At 37.4% G+C, this 17945-nt stretch overlaps 1 protein-coding gene across 7 annotated transcripts in view; it reads right to left on the reverse strand.

Moving 5' to 3' along the window:
- Positions 1–17945, reverse strand: part of NTRK2 (neurotrophic receptor tyrosine kinase 2) — a 197183-nt gene that overhangs the window by 88872 nt on the left and 90366 nt on the right. For 4 of the 7 annotated variants that reach the window (XM_058043681.1, XM_058043680.1, XM_058043679.1 and 1 more), the window contains one exon: positions 14699–17782. The exons of the other annotated variants lie outside the window; for them this stretch is intronic. In XM_058043681.1, coding sequence (XP_057899664.1) covers positions 17745–17782 — 38 coding nt within the window. In that variant the 3' untranslated portion in view covers positions 14699–17744. Of the gene's footprint in view, positions 1–14698; positions 17783–17945 lie in introns of those variants that run through there. 7 annotated transcript variants of the gene reach the window in all.

The raw sequence follows: 17945 nt of genomic DNA on the forward strand, positions 1-17945 counted from the left end.
TAAAACACATGTTCGTCTTGCAGGAAAACTTATTTCAATGCCTAGCTCCTCTACAGAGGAACAAACACACAATCTGGGTAATTTCCATTGACATGACTATGCACAGATTTTAGCCACTCAATATTTCATCAGGGCTCTTTGTTCTGGCTTTGAATCTAAGAGCCACAGCTGCATATTTGTTTGCTTGGGTTTTATTCTGGTGCGTGACTGTGAAAGAATCCCAGTCAGTTCCTTTCAGCTGCCTTTCTCCTCACAACCTCCTCTATACTTCCCTGTATCCATGCATTCCTGCATCCCCTCACACACAAGCTTAGAGCAATTGTTTCTGCAAGGGACGACTCCCAAGGATAGCCTAGGGAACCCCTTCGTAATGCAAGTGACTCCCAAAAGTCAAGCAACCTACAGGGTGCAGGGATAAAGACACTGGTGTCTTGGTCTGGGGCAGGCTGGCAAGACAGTTCACCCAAAAAACCTCCTTTGCAGCACTGCAAAGCCCTGTAAGAAAAAGAATGAGGTGTCTAATACATACTTTGTCTGGAGAGGATGAAAGGCTCCTAACCCCTCTGCCCTGGTTTCAGTCTAGGGCCAATTCTCCCCAGGGATGCTATCAGCAAAACCTCAACCTGCACCACAAAGATTGCTGATTTCTCTTTCCCTTTCAGCCAGAAAGAAAGGCATTTGTGAAACAGACCTAACAACTGCAATCTGGCATGCATTGTCACATTCTTATTCACCATAACCAATAAATCCGTGTAGATCATCCATGATGAGGTATGCACTACTATTATTTTTGATTTGGAGGCAACAGGAAGAGAACTTTGACACTGAATTACCCAGCACTGAAGGTGGGATCTCTGTCAAAGTCACGACTAAGACCTGGGAGGAATAGGCAGCCCCAGCTGTCAAACCATGGAGCCCTTTGGGACTCATAGCCCTCCTCGGATATAGGATGAATGGTGGCTGTACAGCTGTTCACTTCTTTGTGGACACATTTGCAGTATCTGCAGCTCAGCTGATGTGTCCTCTCATGAAGAACAAGGAATTTATGGCCTCTCATTATTGGTAGTAAAATGAAACACAGACCTAAGAAAAAAACCTACCTGGGATGTGGGATATTAATCAATATTAACACATGAGCCAGAGAATTAAAGAAAAAAAGCAGAAAATGTGAAAGAATTTAAGAAAAAATGATTTATCATTTTTTAATATAGATCATCAGCACTATTCATTATAGTCACCTGCAGGCTTCGATATCTTGGAAGCATGGGTAAAATTACTATCCTTCAAAAATGCTACAGTGAAAAATCACCACAATAATAAAAAAGATCAACTGGAATGTACTTGCTGGCATCAAGCAAAAAAATAATAATTCACCTGAAATTAAATCCTTTCATTTCATTCAAGAACTATTTAATTAAAAACTGCTTCCTTACAGACTTCTCATGAATAATCTAAGTGTGAGTGTTCACACTCCTAAGACTGGGAAAGAGGTCCTCTGTTGTCTAGAGGACAAATACAAAGTGTACAGAAGCAACAAAATTTTCCCCATGCTGCTTTTGCTGTCAGAGAAGAACAAAGATATTTGGAGTAGTTAACTTGAATAATTTTCCGAATTCTGTTCAGTTCAACAGAGTTAGATGATAAGGCAGATAAGATAGATTGAGGAGAAAAGCTTCCTGATTTTGAATTGTATTTGATTGTGTGGGGATTTTTAAGGAAAAAAAAAAAAGCTGACACTATCTAAATGTTTTTAAGCCTCAATGATAATTTCCTTGAAGCAGAGAGATAATCTCCACAGGCCTCTTCCATTCAAGCATATCAAATGAAAAAACAATACGGAAAAATCTAGAAACACTCAGAGACTTGATGAAAAACTGAAGAATTGGGATTTATCATCTGAGGAGGTACACAAGGATAGCCTTCCAATGCATGGTTACAATTTTTATTGCGTGTCTTTGACAAACAGGAACTAAAAGTTCCATGACAAAAGTGCATTAAAAAAGACTATGGTAAAAACTTTAGAATAGGTCCCCAGGAACAGATCCTCAGGAACTTTGGAACACATTTTGCTTCCATGAGTGGTGGAATTGCTCATAGAAGACTCAGAAATCTCCACTTTTGGAGTTCTTGAAGCTGCATGAGGAAAAATGTCTTTTGGGAAAGATGCAGGTATAGTTGACGCAGATTTAGGATAGGGAAGGTTCTCCCAGGTATTCCTTCCTCCCTAAATTCTATAAAGATAAAAAGATAGATCATGAGTGATCTTATAGGAAACACCTTAAGTCTTCAAATGTAGATTTATGTCTATTCAAAACAGAAGGAAGCCCAGACCTCAACAAGTACACATCATAGCTCAATGAAATATGTATATTTCCATACATTAGAAGTTCCCTTTTCCAGCCCACAGAATAAAGATAGGTTTAGCTGGTTGAGAAGAACACTGGTGCTCTACTACACAGTGGGCTATTCTACCAGAATACACATTGTTTAATAGCATTTTTTACATAAAATTCATTTCAGTGGGAAATTTCCCTTTATTTCTTCAAAAACGTTAATCAGTGGAAGTGTTAATTACATGACATAGTAACACAAAGTCTTGTATAATTTCTTTCTGTCAGTGCAAGACTATTACAGGCCCCCAACATTTGCATGGGTTATAAAATCAACACTATAGTGAAATATACCTCTGAATTTGTTCCCAACAAGCATTCCAGAATAACAGCTTCCAAATATTTTTTGATTTACCACCCGACTAGCTAACCTTAACCTGACAAGCTACAAAGAAGCAAAACTAAATCAATCCGGACATCATGTTCAAATTGTAAACAACATCTGCAGGAATCTGGTATTTCTGTTCACTAAGTTCTCACTGAGATGATCTTACAGCCCATCTCGAGCTATTTTGAACCTGCACTGACGTGGACTGCCTCCTCTTCATCTCCAAACTCTTCTCATCCTGGAAAACAGGTTTTAAAAACAAAATACAAAGGCCTACATGCTCATGAAGAGAAGGGCATGGGAACATGGTGAACTAACACTCTCCCATATATTCCCTGTTAAGAAGTTTGCTTTCACCTTAGGTGAACAGGCTTGGGGTACTGATGGCCCCAGTTTCACACGTATTTCAAAGGTAGTAGCTGGCCTTTGGAAGAGGGCTGCAGGGAGGGCAGAGGACTTTGGCACAGAATACAAGCTGTCCAAAACTAGCCCTCAGTGAGCACAGAGGAAGACCGAGCTAGCTTTCCTTCCTAAACATTAACACCTGACATTTTATTCCAATTTATATGAGATTACTTAGCACCAGTGAAACTGATTCCTTTTGTGTCTGTGCAACAGCAGCCATTTCTTTACAGAACCTGTCCTCAAAGCACTCAGCAATATACATATCCTAGGCCTTTAAACAGATCAGAGATAAGAAAACCTTGATGGTCACAAAGAGACTGGCCAGAATCTTCTTCTGAGAAGTTTTTTGGTGCTCAGATATCATGTGTCACGAAAAATACTCATGATATCCAGGTAAAGTATTTGAAACAGTCTTACCAGCAGACCCACTCTAGCGCCTCTTCTGTGCGCCTCTAAGAAATCCTAAGGAGAAGAAAACCAGCCATTTCTATTGTTATAGATTTCTGGATTATGCTCGATTGGATCTTTTGGACACTGCAGTTCACCTTTGGAGATGGTAGGAAACGTAACAGTCTCTTTGGAGGAATATTCCAGCCAAAACATCTTCAGATCAAAGATGCAGAATTGCCTTCCAACAACACCCTTCTTTCCCAAAGCACAATTTCTAAGGCAGTGAAGCTTTACATTCTCAAAAATCCTTTTCTAATGCAGATCTAAAAATTACTACAGTGGAGCAAATGACACTCATATATAGAAAGGAAACATGTCAAACTTCTGTTTCAGCAGCATCACTCACAAGCTATAGGATTAGCTGCACAAATTGACTGTCTTGCCTCTACATGATAAACCTCTACTGCCATTTACAGACACCTCCTCCTCCTCCCTGCCACATGACGCCTCATCTGCTGGAGATTCCTCCTGTTACCTCTCTCCTGCCAGCTTTCCTTGAAATTTCTGCTATGGGAAGCAGGAAAATGCCACATACTCAAATCTATTTGCAACATACCAGCTAGATCAGCCATCCCAAAAGTGGCCACACCATAAACTCTGGCAGTTTTGCTACAGCAGATTTGGAAAAGGATGCATTAATTCTGAAATTGGTCAGGACATAAAAATGAGGTATTGCTAAAATACTGGGAGCATCTCTACTTCCATTCTCCAAGGCTCTGAACAAGGCAGAGTTTCTCTTCATCCAGGATTTTTATAAATTAATTTTTATAAATTAATTCTGCTTCTTCTTCTTCTGAGTATTTTTCATATACCCATTAGCATTTTTCTGATCGGTCGCCTCTGCTTATTTACTCACTTCCTTCTTTATAAAAAGTTTCACTTATCACACTTAACTGAGTCTCTCTTGACCACCTGTCTCATCTATCCTCACTTTTTCCAACACAACATGGCATCTTGTGGTGCTGTCTTTTTTATGTTAGGATTAAACAGCATTAGTACTTGTGAAATTCAAGTATTCTAGAATGACATTCTTTTTTTTTTCAGTCTAGTTCCCTCTTTTATCAAAAATTCAGTCATGGCTGTTTCTTAGCAACAGATTTATCAGAACAGATTTGCATAAAAATCAAATAGTCTCAAAAAGAAACTGCTAAAGAACAGCCTTATTCCTGACCACAATTAAAAGCAAATATTATAAAGCAGAAGAAAATGGTTTTGTAATTTCACACAAAATCTAATGAGCACATGTATGATATTGGCACCAATTGAAGTAGATGACCTTATAAACTTTTCTAACTATTGTATCTCTGAAATGATCTGCAAAAATCATCTTCTCACCTTCAGAGATCAATAGAAAAAAAAAAAAAAAAACAAAACCAGAAGCACAAACCATGCACAGCCACAATCCTCTATTGCACTGGACTAGATTAAAAATTGGCATCTGCAATGGTCACACACAAAATGGTCTCAATGGACCAAGCTGCAAAAGGCAGACATGTGTGTGAAAAATGCCCACAATCAATTCAACCACAGCAGTACTAGGTAACCCATAATTGGACTTCAGTGCAGGAGCATAATCGGTATTTCATTCTCTAGAGTCACCAGAGATCTATACTCTATCTATCTATCTATCTATCTATCTATCTATCTATCTATCTATCTATCTATCTATCTATCTATCTATCTATCCACCACATTTATACCATAATTCTTTAGAAAGAATTCATTTTCCCCCAAAGATTTTTCTACACCTTACTTCTCTTTGCCAGATGAGGTTTTCCTTTTTTTTCCTTTTAAAATCCAATATAATATGCTAAACTGCAACTAGCTAGTTCATCACAAATGTAAAGAAAAGCAAATTCAGAGATAGGGTGAAAGAGTCAAACCAAACACAAAGCATTAGATCCTTTGAACAGATAAAGTGGAATAGCAATACCAAGAGTCTAATTCCCTTCCTCTTAATATCAGCCAGGAGTAAGTTATTATATTGATAATGGTTTAAAATTCCTATGAATGACAGTGAAATTAGGACTGCTGTCTTTTTATTAAGAATGATGACAACCTTTTTGGCAAATGCAGTCTTCTCCTGCTGTGGCACTTAGTTGTGGCACTTAGTTATGTCACTGAAAGGTAGCATCTATAATATATGGCTGCACATGAATTATGTTAGGAATGGGTTAAAGTAATTCATCTGTATTATTCCCACAAGACAATGCCAAAAAGGTAATTGCCCATATTTGTACTACTACATTATAGGGAATGTCAGTTTTATGTCTTCCTAATGTTTAACTGAAAATCTATAATATCCATTTCTGTTCCTTGCTGAAAAATTAATGTAGGACCAAAACCTGAAATTCCAACTCTGGTCATGCTCAGACAAAACTCCCACTGAAGCCAGTGGGAGTACTGCCAGGGAGAGGATTAAAGACAGTGAGATTTGCTGCATGCTACCAAACATGTATAAGCTACAGAACTAGATTTTATTTATGATGCTTCTGGGACTATTAAAATTAGGAAGATACAGGTCTTTCACCTTTCAGTCAGGCAGTCATGTGTACTTGCAGGGAAGGGAAAAATGGAAGGCAAACAAGCCATCTTGCTGGAGGGTGCTTAATGGCAGGCTGGAAGCCAGAAGCTAATCCCTCCTGCAGTGCAGGATTCTTTCCCTTCTCTTCTTCAAGGCCCAAAAAGAGGCAGGAAATAGCAAGGCAGCAAGCCTGGATCCCTAGCAAACAGCACTAGCTGGATGGAGTGCAGCAAGCTCATCATTACAAAAAAATACTGGAGCCATCCACAAAATTCATGCCATTCCAGCACCTGAAGCATGCCTGGGCACATGACCCTTTGGGAGGCTTTAAGCTGGGCCCTGTGCCACAGAGATAAAACAACTCTAAAGGTACATGGCAGGAAGTAGTCAAGACATAACAGCTCCACTGAGCTCCTGCCAGGGCAGGGGGACCACACCAGCAACCCGAGGAACCTGCTGCCCTCTGGGTGGGTTCCTGGCTCTGCAGGGAGGGGATGCTGCTTTATTGGGGGTTCTCAGGTTTTACTGGCCTCCACTGGGTCATCCTAACTTAAATGGATACAAAAGCTCTTTTGTAAAAAGTACATGTTTAGTCCATGAACATTGGGGGTGGTTCTGTTTGTCAGTAGTTTCCAGAGGCATTAAAATCTGATATTTTAAAAGAGCTACAACTTTTCTTCATTTACCAACCAATTTCTCCATATTTTCATGATGCGGCAGCAGTGCCCAAGGAACAAAGATATGACAACGTGAAACAGCTAAGTTATCTAACCAATCTGCAAAAATGAAGGAAAAAGCAAGTCCTGGGCTACGCATTCATTTCAATTTTTATGTGAAAAAAACCCCCATGTCATTATAGATCAAATTTTTTAATGGAATCTCATTTTTAAGACCATGATTACAACAAGTAATAATCCATAACTGCAGTGATGACAAAAATCTCAGTTGAATAAACATCCCTGATTTGTTTTATAGTGAAATACAGTTTTGTGATCTACCCAGCGTCAGAACCAGGGTTCTAGTGAAACCAAAAGCGAAACCACAGACTCTTTATGTCCTGTAACATCTAGGTGGAAAACCTCATGAATGCAGAGTTAGACTTATATTTATACTCTGTATTAAAAAATTAAATCTCATAGTGGCCTGATTAATGGCACCTGTAGCAAAATCTGCATGTTTCCACAAGGGAGAAAAAAGGTTTTCAAAATTTCCACTCCCTCTTTGGGACAACGAAACTCTTTGATTTGGTTGATCACAGGGTGGCTCAGTCTCTCTCTGCCACCTATCTTCAACCTTTCTTTTTCTTCTGCCAAAGGTTGCCCTTTCCTGGCATGAGTAGCTGTCCCCTGGCAATCACTGACCGACAGCTATCATGTGGGCATCTACCTATCACTAGTGGTTTCAGCTCTCACCGTGTTCAGACCTGAACGCAGGAGCAGAAAATGTTGGAACCACTCGTAGTTGGAACCACTGATTCCAGAGGCTATACCACCACCTCCTAATGACAGGTAACGACTTCACCTGGGCACCAGGATAGTTGAGTTCAACAGCAACAGGATATATATACATATACACTTGGATTTCATCAAAGTGTGAAGTTGCAGCAAGCAAGGGAAACTTGGCATCTTCATTAGAAAGAAAAAGCATGATCATAAATCTTTGCCTTTCTCTTGAAAAGGCATGCAGCTCTTCACACTTTTTTTGAGACATTGATAAAACATGATAAAATGTGTTTCATTACCTGGAAATAGACTTTGCCAACTCCCAAGGGAAAAACAATGCCGACATATGGGAAAAGGTAACTTGTTTTACCACACAGAAAGCAGAAGGCTTGTCTTAGCATGTTCTGCTTCAAAAACGGTACTTCAAATGCCTGGAGAAAGGAAATGCTCAGGCAAATCAAGGTAACTTACCTGATTTTGATTCATACTCCCATAAGGAAACAAATGCAGAGTTGATTATTTGGGCTGTATTTTAAAAACATTCAATGTATTTAAAAATTATACACCTGAGCAACTAGTAATAACACAGTTGTGTGCAGAAACCTTCACAAATGGTATTAGAGACTGAGATATCTATCAATGGGCTACTTGGTACCCAGAAGACAGATTTCACCAAACCAGGCAGACAGTTACATTACAGAATACAAGTAGTGTCTCAGATAACAAAAAAATTACTTTTGGCTCCTAGAAGATAAAACTAAGAAAGAAATTGACTTCCTAGATTATTTAGTCCCCTGATATTAATGGAAAAAGTCAATGAGCAGGTCTTTCCAGGAGGAAGTCAACACTGATATTCTTTCATAATTTTGACTTCTGTCTCGTATTTACAGCAAGACATAGAGTTTTGAATCTGAATGAAAATGGGAGTATTACATAAACATTATATTTTAAAAAGCATAAACTTATCAAGATTTCACATTTTGTTCTAATTCTGATAGTTAATCTCTACAGGTACATGGAGTCCTCCACTTTTTCCTAGGATTTTTAAGACATCTAATATCAGTGAAGCAACTTTTTATGACTATGCAATGATTACAAAATGTACCAGGAATCTCTGATATGGCTAGCCCTATTGACCTTCTCTCTAAGACATTTGGGGATGAAAAGTGTGAGCTAATTTATAAGCTCTGACCTCAGCATCATGCTAGCTCTCATAAGGAAACATTAAAATTGATTACATGGCATGCATCTTTAGAAAAAGAAAGGGAGATTCTGGTTTAGGCAGTGGGGTCCATGCTGGTATGTCTCCTGGAATAAAGACATCATAAATACTCAGCACAGGTTGAGAAAAAATGAAAGAAACCTTACCCAGCCTTCAGACAAAAGTTTATATAAACCTAACTGTGTTCTTGGATCTTGTTCCCTGAGGCAGGGATGACGCATCCACTCCTGAGGCATCATATACTTCAATGATGTTGACACTGAAATTTTGCTAAAACCTTTCAAGGGAAAAACATGGTGACTCTTCAGTAGAACACAATAGTCATCAAGAAACTTCACAGCCAATTGTCCATCTGGACTTTCATCACTTTCTGCACTCTAACTTCTAGTATGCAACATGAGCTATAAGGAGTTGTTAAGGAACTGCACTTGGTGGTTGTGGTGGTGCTTCCCTCCCTCCCCTAGGCCACACTATCACTGATGTGTGGTTCCCAACACACGCTTGCATAATTTTGTTCTGCATATCAGCTATCTTGGGAAGGTGATGTGGCTAGAATAGCCAGTTAAAATACTTTCCTCTTTCTGAACATGTAAATAGCACAGCACTTTTAAGTGGCAGGTATAAAAGGCACTGTCACATTCCTATTCTAACTTATCATGAGATACTATTTGGGATTTTACTAATTACAGTCACAATGTATTAAGGAAATAGATCTGAAGTTTGCTGCAACAACAACAGAAGATGTAATAATGGCATCAGAAAATGGCGTAATATGAATAAAATATTAATTTGAAAACTAGAGTAGAAAAGCATAAATAAAACAAACAGGTAGTCTTTAAATTAAAATTTTAAATTACCAGAGCAAGAGCTTCAAATAATTTTTCATTTGTCTTTCAAACGCACCTTTCTATTTTCTTTATTCACACTTATTCACTTATTTTAGGAAACTGTAGAGTGTATTTTCTTTTAACAGGTAAAAACACATTGCCAAAAGTTCTTTCAGTGTAATTGGAAGACAATATATATGTATCATCAAACAGTATTTTGTGACTTTTTGCAACCTTCTCATGAACTGCAATACACAAAGAACTGCTCATTATGTGCTCTGTATTTTTGTCTTAGAGCCTGGTTACTAAAATAATAAAGGAAGAAACATCAATTACTCAAAAGTGATCTTTGAATTTGTTTTAGTTGTAAAATAGTAACAGAACTACAAACTAACCTATGAAATTAACTCTTTATTCTTGAAGTATTTTAATGGTAAAAGTAGATGGAAGTTACAGTATCTCAAGATACAAATGTCCAATACATGTTTTATCTTTTTTTCTCATTTAAAAAAATAAAATCAAGAATTCCACAACAATACTTTCAAGTTGCAATTCATGTTCATTAAAAATAAACCCTTATTTGCAGCTTTACACTAATTTGGATTATCAAGAATATTAAGACTTTTTTATTTCTTACAGTGTTCCTAATTCCTTTACAGATTTCCTCATTTCCCAGGCAGTGTAATAGGCTATTTTCACTTTTGCCTTTATTCAGCTTTATTTTTATTCTTCTCACTAGGTAATAACTTCTTGGTCTACTGAGTCTGAAAACTTTCTATAACAGTATTTCAATGCCAAGTTTGCTACTACACCAAAAAATATCGAACATGTCACAATCTCAGCATGTTCTTCTACTTGGCATGTTAGAGAATCTAACAATTTATAGTGTTTGCATACTTTCTGCAAAATAATTGTATCTATCGCTTAATCAACATCAGAATTTACCTCTAGTAGTCATCTTATTGAAAGCTCCTCCTAGAAAAAGAATGGACCTTTATATTGAGGCTATTTCTCCTAGACACTGAGGATACATCAAATTAGTTCCAAAAGTATATTTTACATGGATGATGATAAAAAAGCATATCTGTAAAATACACTGCAGGACATCACAATTTTTCAAATAGGTGAAAAATTTCAAAATTTCCTATGGGTATAGAAAGCTGACTTGGTACAATACTCAGAGATCTGGTAAGACCCCAGAGGAGAAAAACATGACAAAATATTTCAGAAGCAAAAAAAGTGAACATGTAATCAGCTGTAGTCCAAACATAGCAATCACATTAATGGGAATATATGACATGCCCATGTGAAAAGCAAAAAAAGATAAAAAATCTGGACATGACCTGTGATACAACCACTTCAACATTCTTTTGTATTCTGTTTCATTAAATGTGTCAAGAAATCCAGATAGCTCAGGCTAACAAACAGCTAGCCTGACAAAAAGTTCCAAAGCAAAACATGGCCTTCAAATCACAGCACTGATGTTTCCTCAAAATAATTTGGAAAAATCACTGTAATCGTACTTGAGTATTTAACCAAACAACTTTTTTGTTGTAAAGTTGAGTAGATGAAGCATGGCCTGATACGTAAAACTTTGTGTCTTACAGGCAACAGCTGAACATGTAGTTATTTGACCTGAATACACATACATTTGTTTGAATGTACATGGTAATGACAGGTACACTTAAAATAAAGTATGTTAAATAGAAATAAAACTACTGCAAACAGTTGCAGGGGGGGGGGGGTGGGGTGGGGAGGGGGTGGGTGCTTTATGAATAGAATAACCATTAATGATGTTATAAAATATAATTAAGGAGTTGAATCTCACTTCTTATTGGAACACAATGACAACAATAGCATTTTTATAGCAACAGGTAACAGGCGAGGAACTCAAAAATTGACATATTTTTCAATGCACTGCACTATTACTAAAGAAATACAAAATGTGATTACAGGTAGTGAAAGACACAGTGATATGAAATTATAGAATTTTATTGGCCTGTTAAAAGTATTTTCATGTAATACATTTTTTATAGATTGTGCAAAGTGTTATGGCAGTTGGGAATAAAAACAATGTTTTGTTTTATTTGGGAATAAAAACAATGACTGTCACAAGAAACATGAAAGATTTTCAACATGAAGAATTAGAGGGAAGAGGGGGAGAAAAGACTCACAGCTTGCTGATGGATAACGGCAAATAATTTTTAAACCACAGTATCACAGAATGGATCAGCTTGAAAGAGACCACAGTGGATCCTCTGGTCCAACCTCCCTGCTCAAGCGAGGTCATCCCAGAGCACATGGCACAGAATTGTGTCCAGATGGTTCTTGAATATCTCCACTGAAGGAGACTCCACAACTTCTCTGGGTGATCTGTGCCAGTGCCTGGTCACCTGCACAGCAAAGAAGTTCTTCCTCATGTTCAGGTGGAACTTCCTGTGCATCAGTTTGTGCCCACTGCCTTTGTCCCGCTCTTCGGCTTTCATAATGAGATGCTATGGTGGAAGGCAACTTTGTGCTAAAATTTAGAATATTACTTTATTCCATGTGTGAAAAAAATACTTTCCATATGTGAAAAAATACTTTAAAAAACGTTAACATTCTATATTTTAAAACAACTTAATGACTCTTCCTGTTTTTAAACTGAGCCTGAAATATAAAAAAATACTCAGGAACAGAGAGCTCTGAATGGCAGTGAAAGATTTGAAGTGTATTTGTTTAAGACTCTGGTCTTAGGTTTGTGCAGTGATGTGGCAGCCCAATTATGCTTGCACACTAGTAAAGTCAGTGATACCTATGAAATAGCTGTGTTTAAAAAAACACTCTAAAATAATACTAAAATACTTTGGAAAAAAATCAGGATTACTTTTCTGTTTGATGGACATACCTGAAAAGGGAGCCCTACTCTGCTTACATCAAAGAATAAGCAAAGCTATCATAAGAAAGCCATGCCTTTACCCTTTACTTCCTCAAATATCAGATAGTTCTCTGAAATTTTATATGGTTATTCTTGTCATTCCAGCTGAGGAACAAAGTAACAGTGAAAATATGTATGCAAGGAGACAGTTTCCTGCTATATTAAGAGGTAATCTGCTTAGTAACCCTGCTGTGACTTGCTGCCTCTAGAGATCATGGGAGAATGGCCCTCTTCAAAATGAAAGCAGTTTGGCTCTATGCTGCCTACAACTCTGCTGCAGGCCAGAACACGTGCTTATCCAACACACTCCTTGCAGCTGAAAAAATACAGCTAGTCATGGAAGGTTGCTATTAAAATTAGAAGGATATATCATGTCCATACTAAAACAATACACACTCTCTTGTGGGCTCTTCCAATCTATTGCCTTTTTTTGGATGAAAATAAGTCAGCCAGGTAATCTCGAGGCTGATTAAAAGAGAATACCATGTTCTCCAAGTTCAGTCACACACATGCTTGTGGAACTGAAGCGCTATATTTATTTCCAATCACTGCATCATTTGCTATCTTCAGAGCAGATTTAATTTGTATGAACAAAAGAAAAACAGAGCAAATGCAAGCCAGCTTCAGAAGTTTGGGCATACACATTCCTATGGAAGTGGGACAATGAAATGGGCTGTGACACGTGAAATACACAGCACCAGCATTCTCTGTGCACTCTATGACGCTGCATTCATGCTCAATGCTTCCAACCACCCACAAACACATGTTCTGGAGATCAGATTATGAAAATCTCACACAACATGGACCTACATTATAATGTGGAATACTTTACACCATCACACAATGGTGGCAAAGTCCTTCAAAAGGATATTCCAAGATGCTATTCATTTGTGCCCTAAGAAGAAGAGAGCTTACCACAACTCAAAAAGTAGGACATTGAGCTCTCTGAAGAACAGAAAACAGAACCACCAACAATTGGGAGGAAGAGAAGAAGCCAGAGAGAATGATGGAGAAGAAGAAAATACTAAAAACCGTTACGTAAGCTTTTGGGGTTTTCTTTTGAAATAAACATGAACAAAATACTTTGCTGCTCAGTCTACTAATAACTTTTGAATTATTTCAAATAATAACATATTGTTAACAATAATAATTACTGTAATTGGAAAAAATGGCTGAATTGAAAAGAGCTTTGAATATAACTTTCAACTTTACAAACCATTTGCAAGTTTTTAAGCATTAAAATAGATGCAAATGAAGTGATGTCCTTCATGGTGATGATTAGCTGTCAATATGGACAACTGGGTAAAGGGATTGACAAACTTTGTGTGAAGGCTTCTGTTTAAAGAGCCACTTGGAAGTGTATGGGTCATTTTCATATGGCAAAATTTCATGTGTTTTATAGTTTTTAAAAAATCAGGCTTAGGAACTTACTTTCTTAGGAAAAAATTGATTTTTAGTGCTTCTGCCAGCAGTCAAAAAAGAAAAACCAATCCCTACAAGAACTATTGAAGTAAAATTGTATTCCACTAGCTGTCCACAGGTTTTCTTGGCATTGTCTGCTGTTTCCAAGGATCTTGATGTTACTCGCACTGAAATGCATGTTTTGCCTCACTGCTGCCTGGGAGAGGTCCAGCTGGTAGACAAAGGCAGTGGAAAGCATGAAGACTGCCTTTCACAGGTTACGACAGTCAAGACACGTATTGCCATCAAAATGTCTCATAGCAGCCTCAGTCTGCCCTGGCTGTGAGCTTCCAGGACTCCCACTAAAAAAGTGATGATCTCTAGACAGCTTTCTCCAGGAACAGACATTTTGCAACTGCTCCCACCTCGCTTTTCATGACAGGCAGCTGCAGCAAGCACAGCTCTGACCTCTGCCTGGGAACAATGCACTTCGTTGCAACACAGACCTGGCCACTGGTCAAACTTCCATCACATTCAACAGAAACAGGTTTATTTAACAGACTGGATGACATGACTTGCCTCACACCAAAACACCCCCTGCTTCCTCTCCAGGCCCCAAACTAATCTGCCCATCAAACTGCTCAACAGCTTATCTCAACATGTCTCTGAGCATATTAAATGTCTATCTAAAATAAATTCTAGTACAAATAAACCCCTTCTAGCAGAACCTTAGAAATATGCTTTTATTTCAGTTTCATGTCTGGCACAGCGGAAAAAAATAGCAACTCTGCCTTTAGACATTTCATAGTCTTTTTTATTGCTCAGTAAAACAATATAAAAGCTTTTTAATGTCAAATCCTGGATGTTCATCAATTTTTACCATGTTAATGGTTCCTGTATGATTTTTAGTTTCAGTCTCATTTTATTTTAAGGAGGTCAAGAATTTGTAATTAAGTGAGCCCTTTGTAAACCAACACCATTTGGGCAGATCAGAATCTCTACAGTTACAAGCAATGTCACTTACAATCAAGCTGAAAGTCAGAAGCTAGTGGGTATCATAATTTCCATGTTAAAAAGTTTAGCTCCCTTAGCTTTAAGAGGCTCTGTCCACATACCGAAGAAAACCCATTTTAGGAACATGTAGTCTTTTTCCATCAAGCATTAAACATCTGTGCTAAGACATTATTAGTAAAAAATCACGTGCTGTAATCCATAATGTTCTGTGAATATCTGCATCAAGTAATAATGTACTCTCTAACAAAATGTAGTACAAAATATGTAAGAAGGATATTCTACAATACAGATATAAATATATATATATATATATATTTCAGTGGTGCATAGATCAGTTGTTTATTAAAGTACCTCCATGATTACATAAAATCCAAAATACTGTGTTAGTACATTCTGAAACATTTGAAGGTCAAACCTACCCCTATCCAATAAAGATGAACTGCAAAGTGCAACAAAATAAATTACAAAAAATTATGTAAAATCCCCAATCAATAACTGTGCATATTTATGCATATAAATATTATGAATCAGAAAGAACTACTTTTTAAAATTAAATATTTCAAAAGTCAGCTGCCAAATTCCAGCTTTGCAAGTTTGCTTTTTCCCTGCCAAAAGAAAAGGGTTCAGATTCTCACCTCATTAATTCAGCAATAAATTGTGAACACATAACTGAAATACGCTAACTTTGTCCCAGCAAACTTCAAACTGGAATTTGGGCTACTGGGTCAAGGTCTGCTCATGATCCAATATGCGTTTGATGTAAGTCCACTGACTTTAGTTCAAATGTTGCCACTAGATGATTGTCTACTGATTTAGAACCACCTTTATGACGTGAGATATTATTTCAACAGGAGGACAGACTCATGGATAAGCAAGAAGTCCGAGGAAAAAATAATTAAAAGGAAGGTAAAATGAGTCAGTAAGCAGAAGAGAAAGTTAGGATCTCTGGAAAATAACACCATGTCTTATAAGACACCGACTTAGGGACGAAAAAAGGCAGACATTCCTAATACTCTTTCTCAGGAACAGCAGAGCACTTGATGACATCTAACTTCAAACAGGAACTATGATGGATATCCTTAATTGCTGCCATCCCTCCTCAAATCACCACAGTATGTGCAGGGCGACAAAGACAACACGATTCCTAGGTCATCAGTAGACTTCCAGCTCTGTCCTCCTCTTTAATGTGGGCAGCAGAATACAGCTTTGGGACAGATTTTTAGCAACTGCATCTCCCCTTCTCTAACTAGTGGAAAGGGAAAGGAAGTATTCCCCTACATAGGGCTAGAAGTATGCAAATGTGGATGCATGTCTTGACTAATAAGGATATTTCTGAAACTTGAGCACAGCAGGGATAAAGAACTTGAATGCAACAGACTCAAGAGAACACAAGAAAAAAGTTGAAGGATTAAGAGTCTTAGAAGGCAAAAAGTAAACACACAGAAATAGAATTAAAGAGTCAATACAGTACTGTAGAAAGAGAGGAATGATGTATGGCTTTAAAAGACTGCAGTAAAAGAAAAGGCATTACAATGGAAGAGTGAAAATGGCTGAAATTACAAACAGGTAACAATGAAAAGCAAATATATTAGGGACAAAATAATACCGTCTATTTCATTAAACATAGCTGTAAGGAGATAAATTCAAAACAAATCTCAAAAATTTAACCAGAATACACGGAAACATAAGCATCTACCTCAGTCTTTCACTACTAGTCTTTCACTCTTTCTAGCTAAAACTCAGTTTAAAAAACCCTGAAACTTCATACTTCTTAAAACTCCCTAAATGGAAAAGATCAAAGTAGACCCTCAGGATTTGATACATAAATCAAATGAAAATTAATTTCTAGTACTATATCTAAATGCAGCCCTACCCTTGAAATGTGCTCATGCCTTCATTTAGCTTTACTTGTTACAGTAGACTCTTCTTTGCAGTATAGTGAAGCACATTCTGAAGCATACTTCATAGTTAAATGCAAACAGTTAAACAAGCCTCTAAGTCTACATCTGAAGGACCAGCCACATACCATTGTTCTTCTTGCTCTTGGCTCAGAATCAGCATTCTGGCCTACTGCAGATTTGTGTGCTTTTTCAAACTTAGGGACTATCTTGAGTAAGTACAACCTAACTGAATGTTTAAGTGATGGAACTGGTTCAATACCCAAACACACCAAACTGTATTGCCACCTTTCTGTATATAACTTAGACTCCTCATCTTCCTGATAAAGTCAGTGGAACCACATACATAATAATTTGCAGGGCCAGCTCTGCAATTTACTGCTTCAGGAGTTAAGACCATATTCTGCAAATATACAAGAACTTAACTTTAAGGATGTGAGCATTTCCACAGAAATCAGTGAGCTTGCACACACACTCAAACTAAGCATTGTAGAAATTTTGCAGAGGCGTTAATTCATTAAAATAAAAGCAGCTTTGCAGTTCACCTTTGATAAATATTATTTATAAAAACATCATCTTTCCAATTAAGTTCGAACAGAAAAAAAATTGACAGAGGAAACAATATAATTTCATTTCAATGTCATTTTGGAAGACACAGTGAGGAAAAGGCAATAGGAAAGAGTCTGGTAGCTTATTTCTGGAATTTCTTGAGTTTTTTTAGCTGCCTCAGGGCTTCACCTTTCCCTGCTCTTGGAAAAACAGCTACTGATTTGAATGCACTATAGTTCTCCAAACATAACCAATGTTTAAAAGAGAAATCCAAGGGAGGTGGCACTTCACTGGGCAAGAACACTGTCCACTCCCTACAGTGCAGCACACAGATTCCAAGCTCAACAGCCCCTCTCTCATCTTTTTCCTTATTTCATTTACCCATCCAGTGGGATCTTATGAAATAAAACAAAACCTAAAAAAAACAAAATAAAGTGTGAGAAATCATGCTTAAAAAAAGAAAAAAAGTCAAAGAAAAATCAATACAAAAGACCAAACACAAATGAATACTTGACAATCAAACACATACACATAAGAAGCATTTAAAGCATACATAAATTAGATTAAAACTGTGCATG

This window comes from Melospiza georgiana, chromosome Z (assembly GCF_028018845.1).
Source record: "Melospiza georgiana isolate bMelGeo1 chromosome Z, bMelGeo1.pri, whole genome shotgun sequence".
Taxonomy (NCBI): domain Eukaryota; kingdom Metazoa; phylum Chordata; class Aves; order Passeriformes; family Passerellidae; genus Melospiza; species Melospiza georgiana.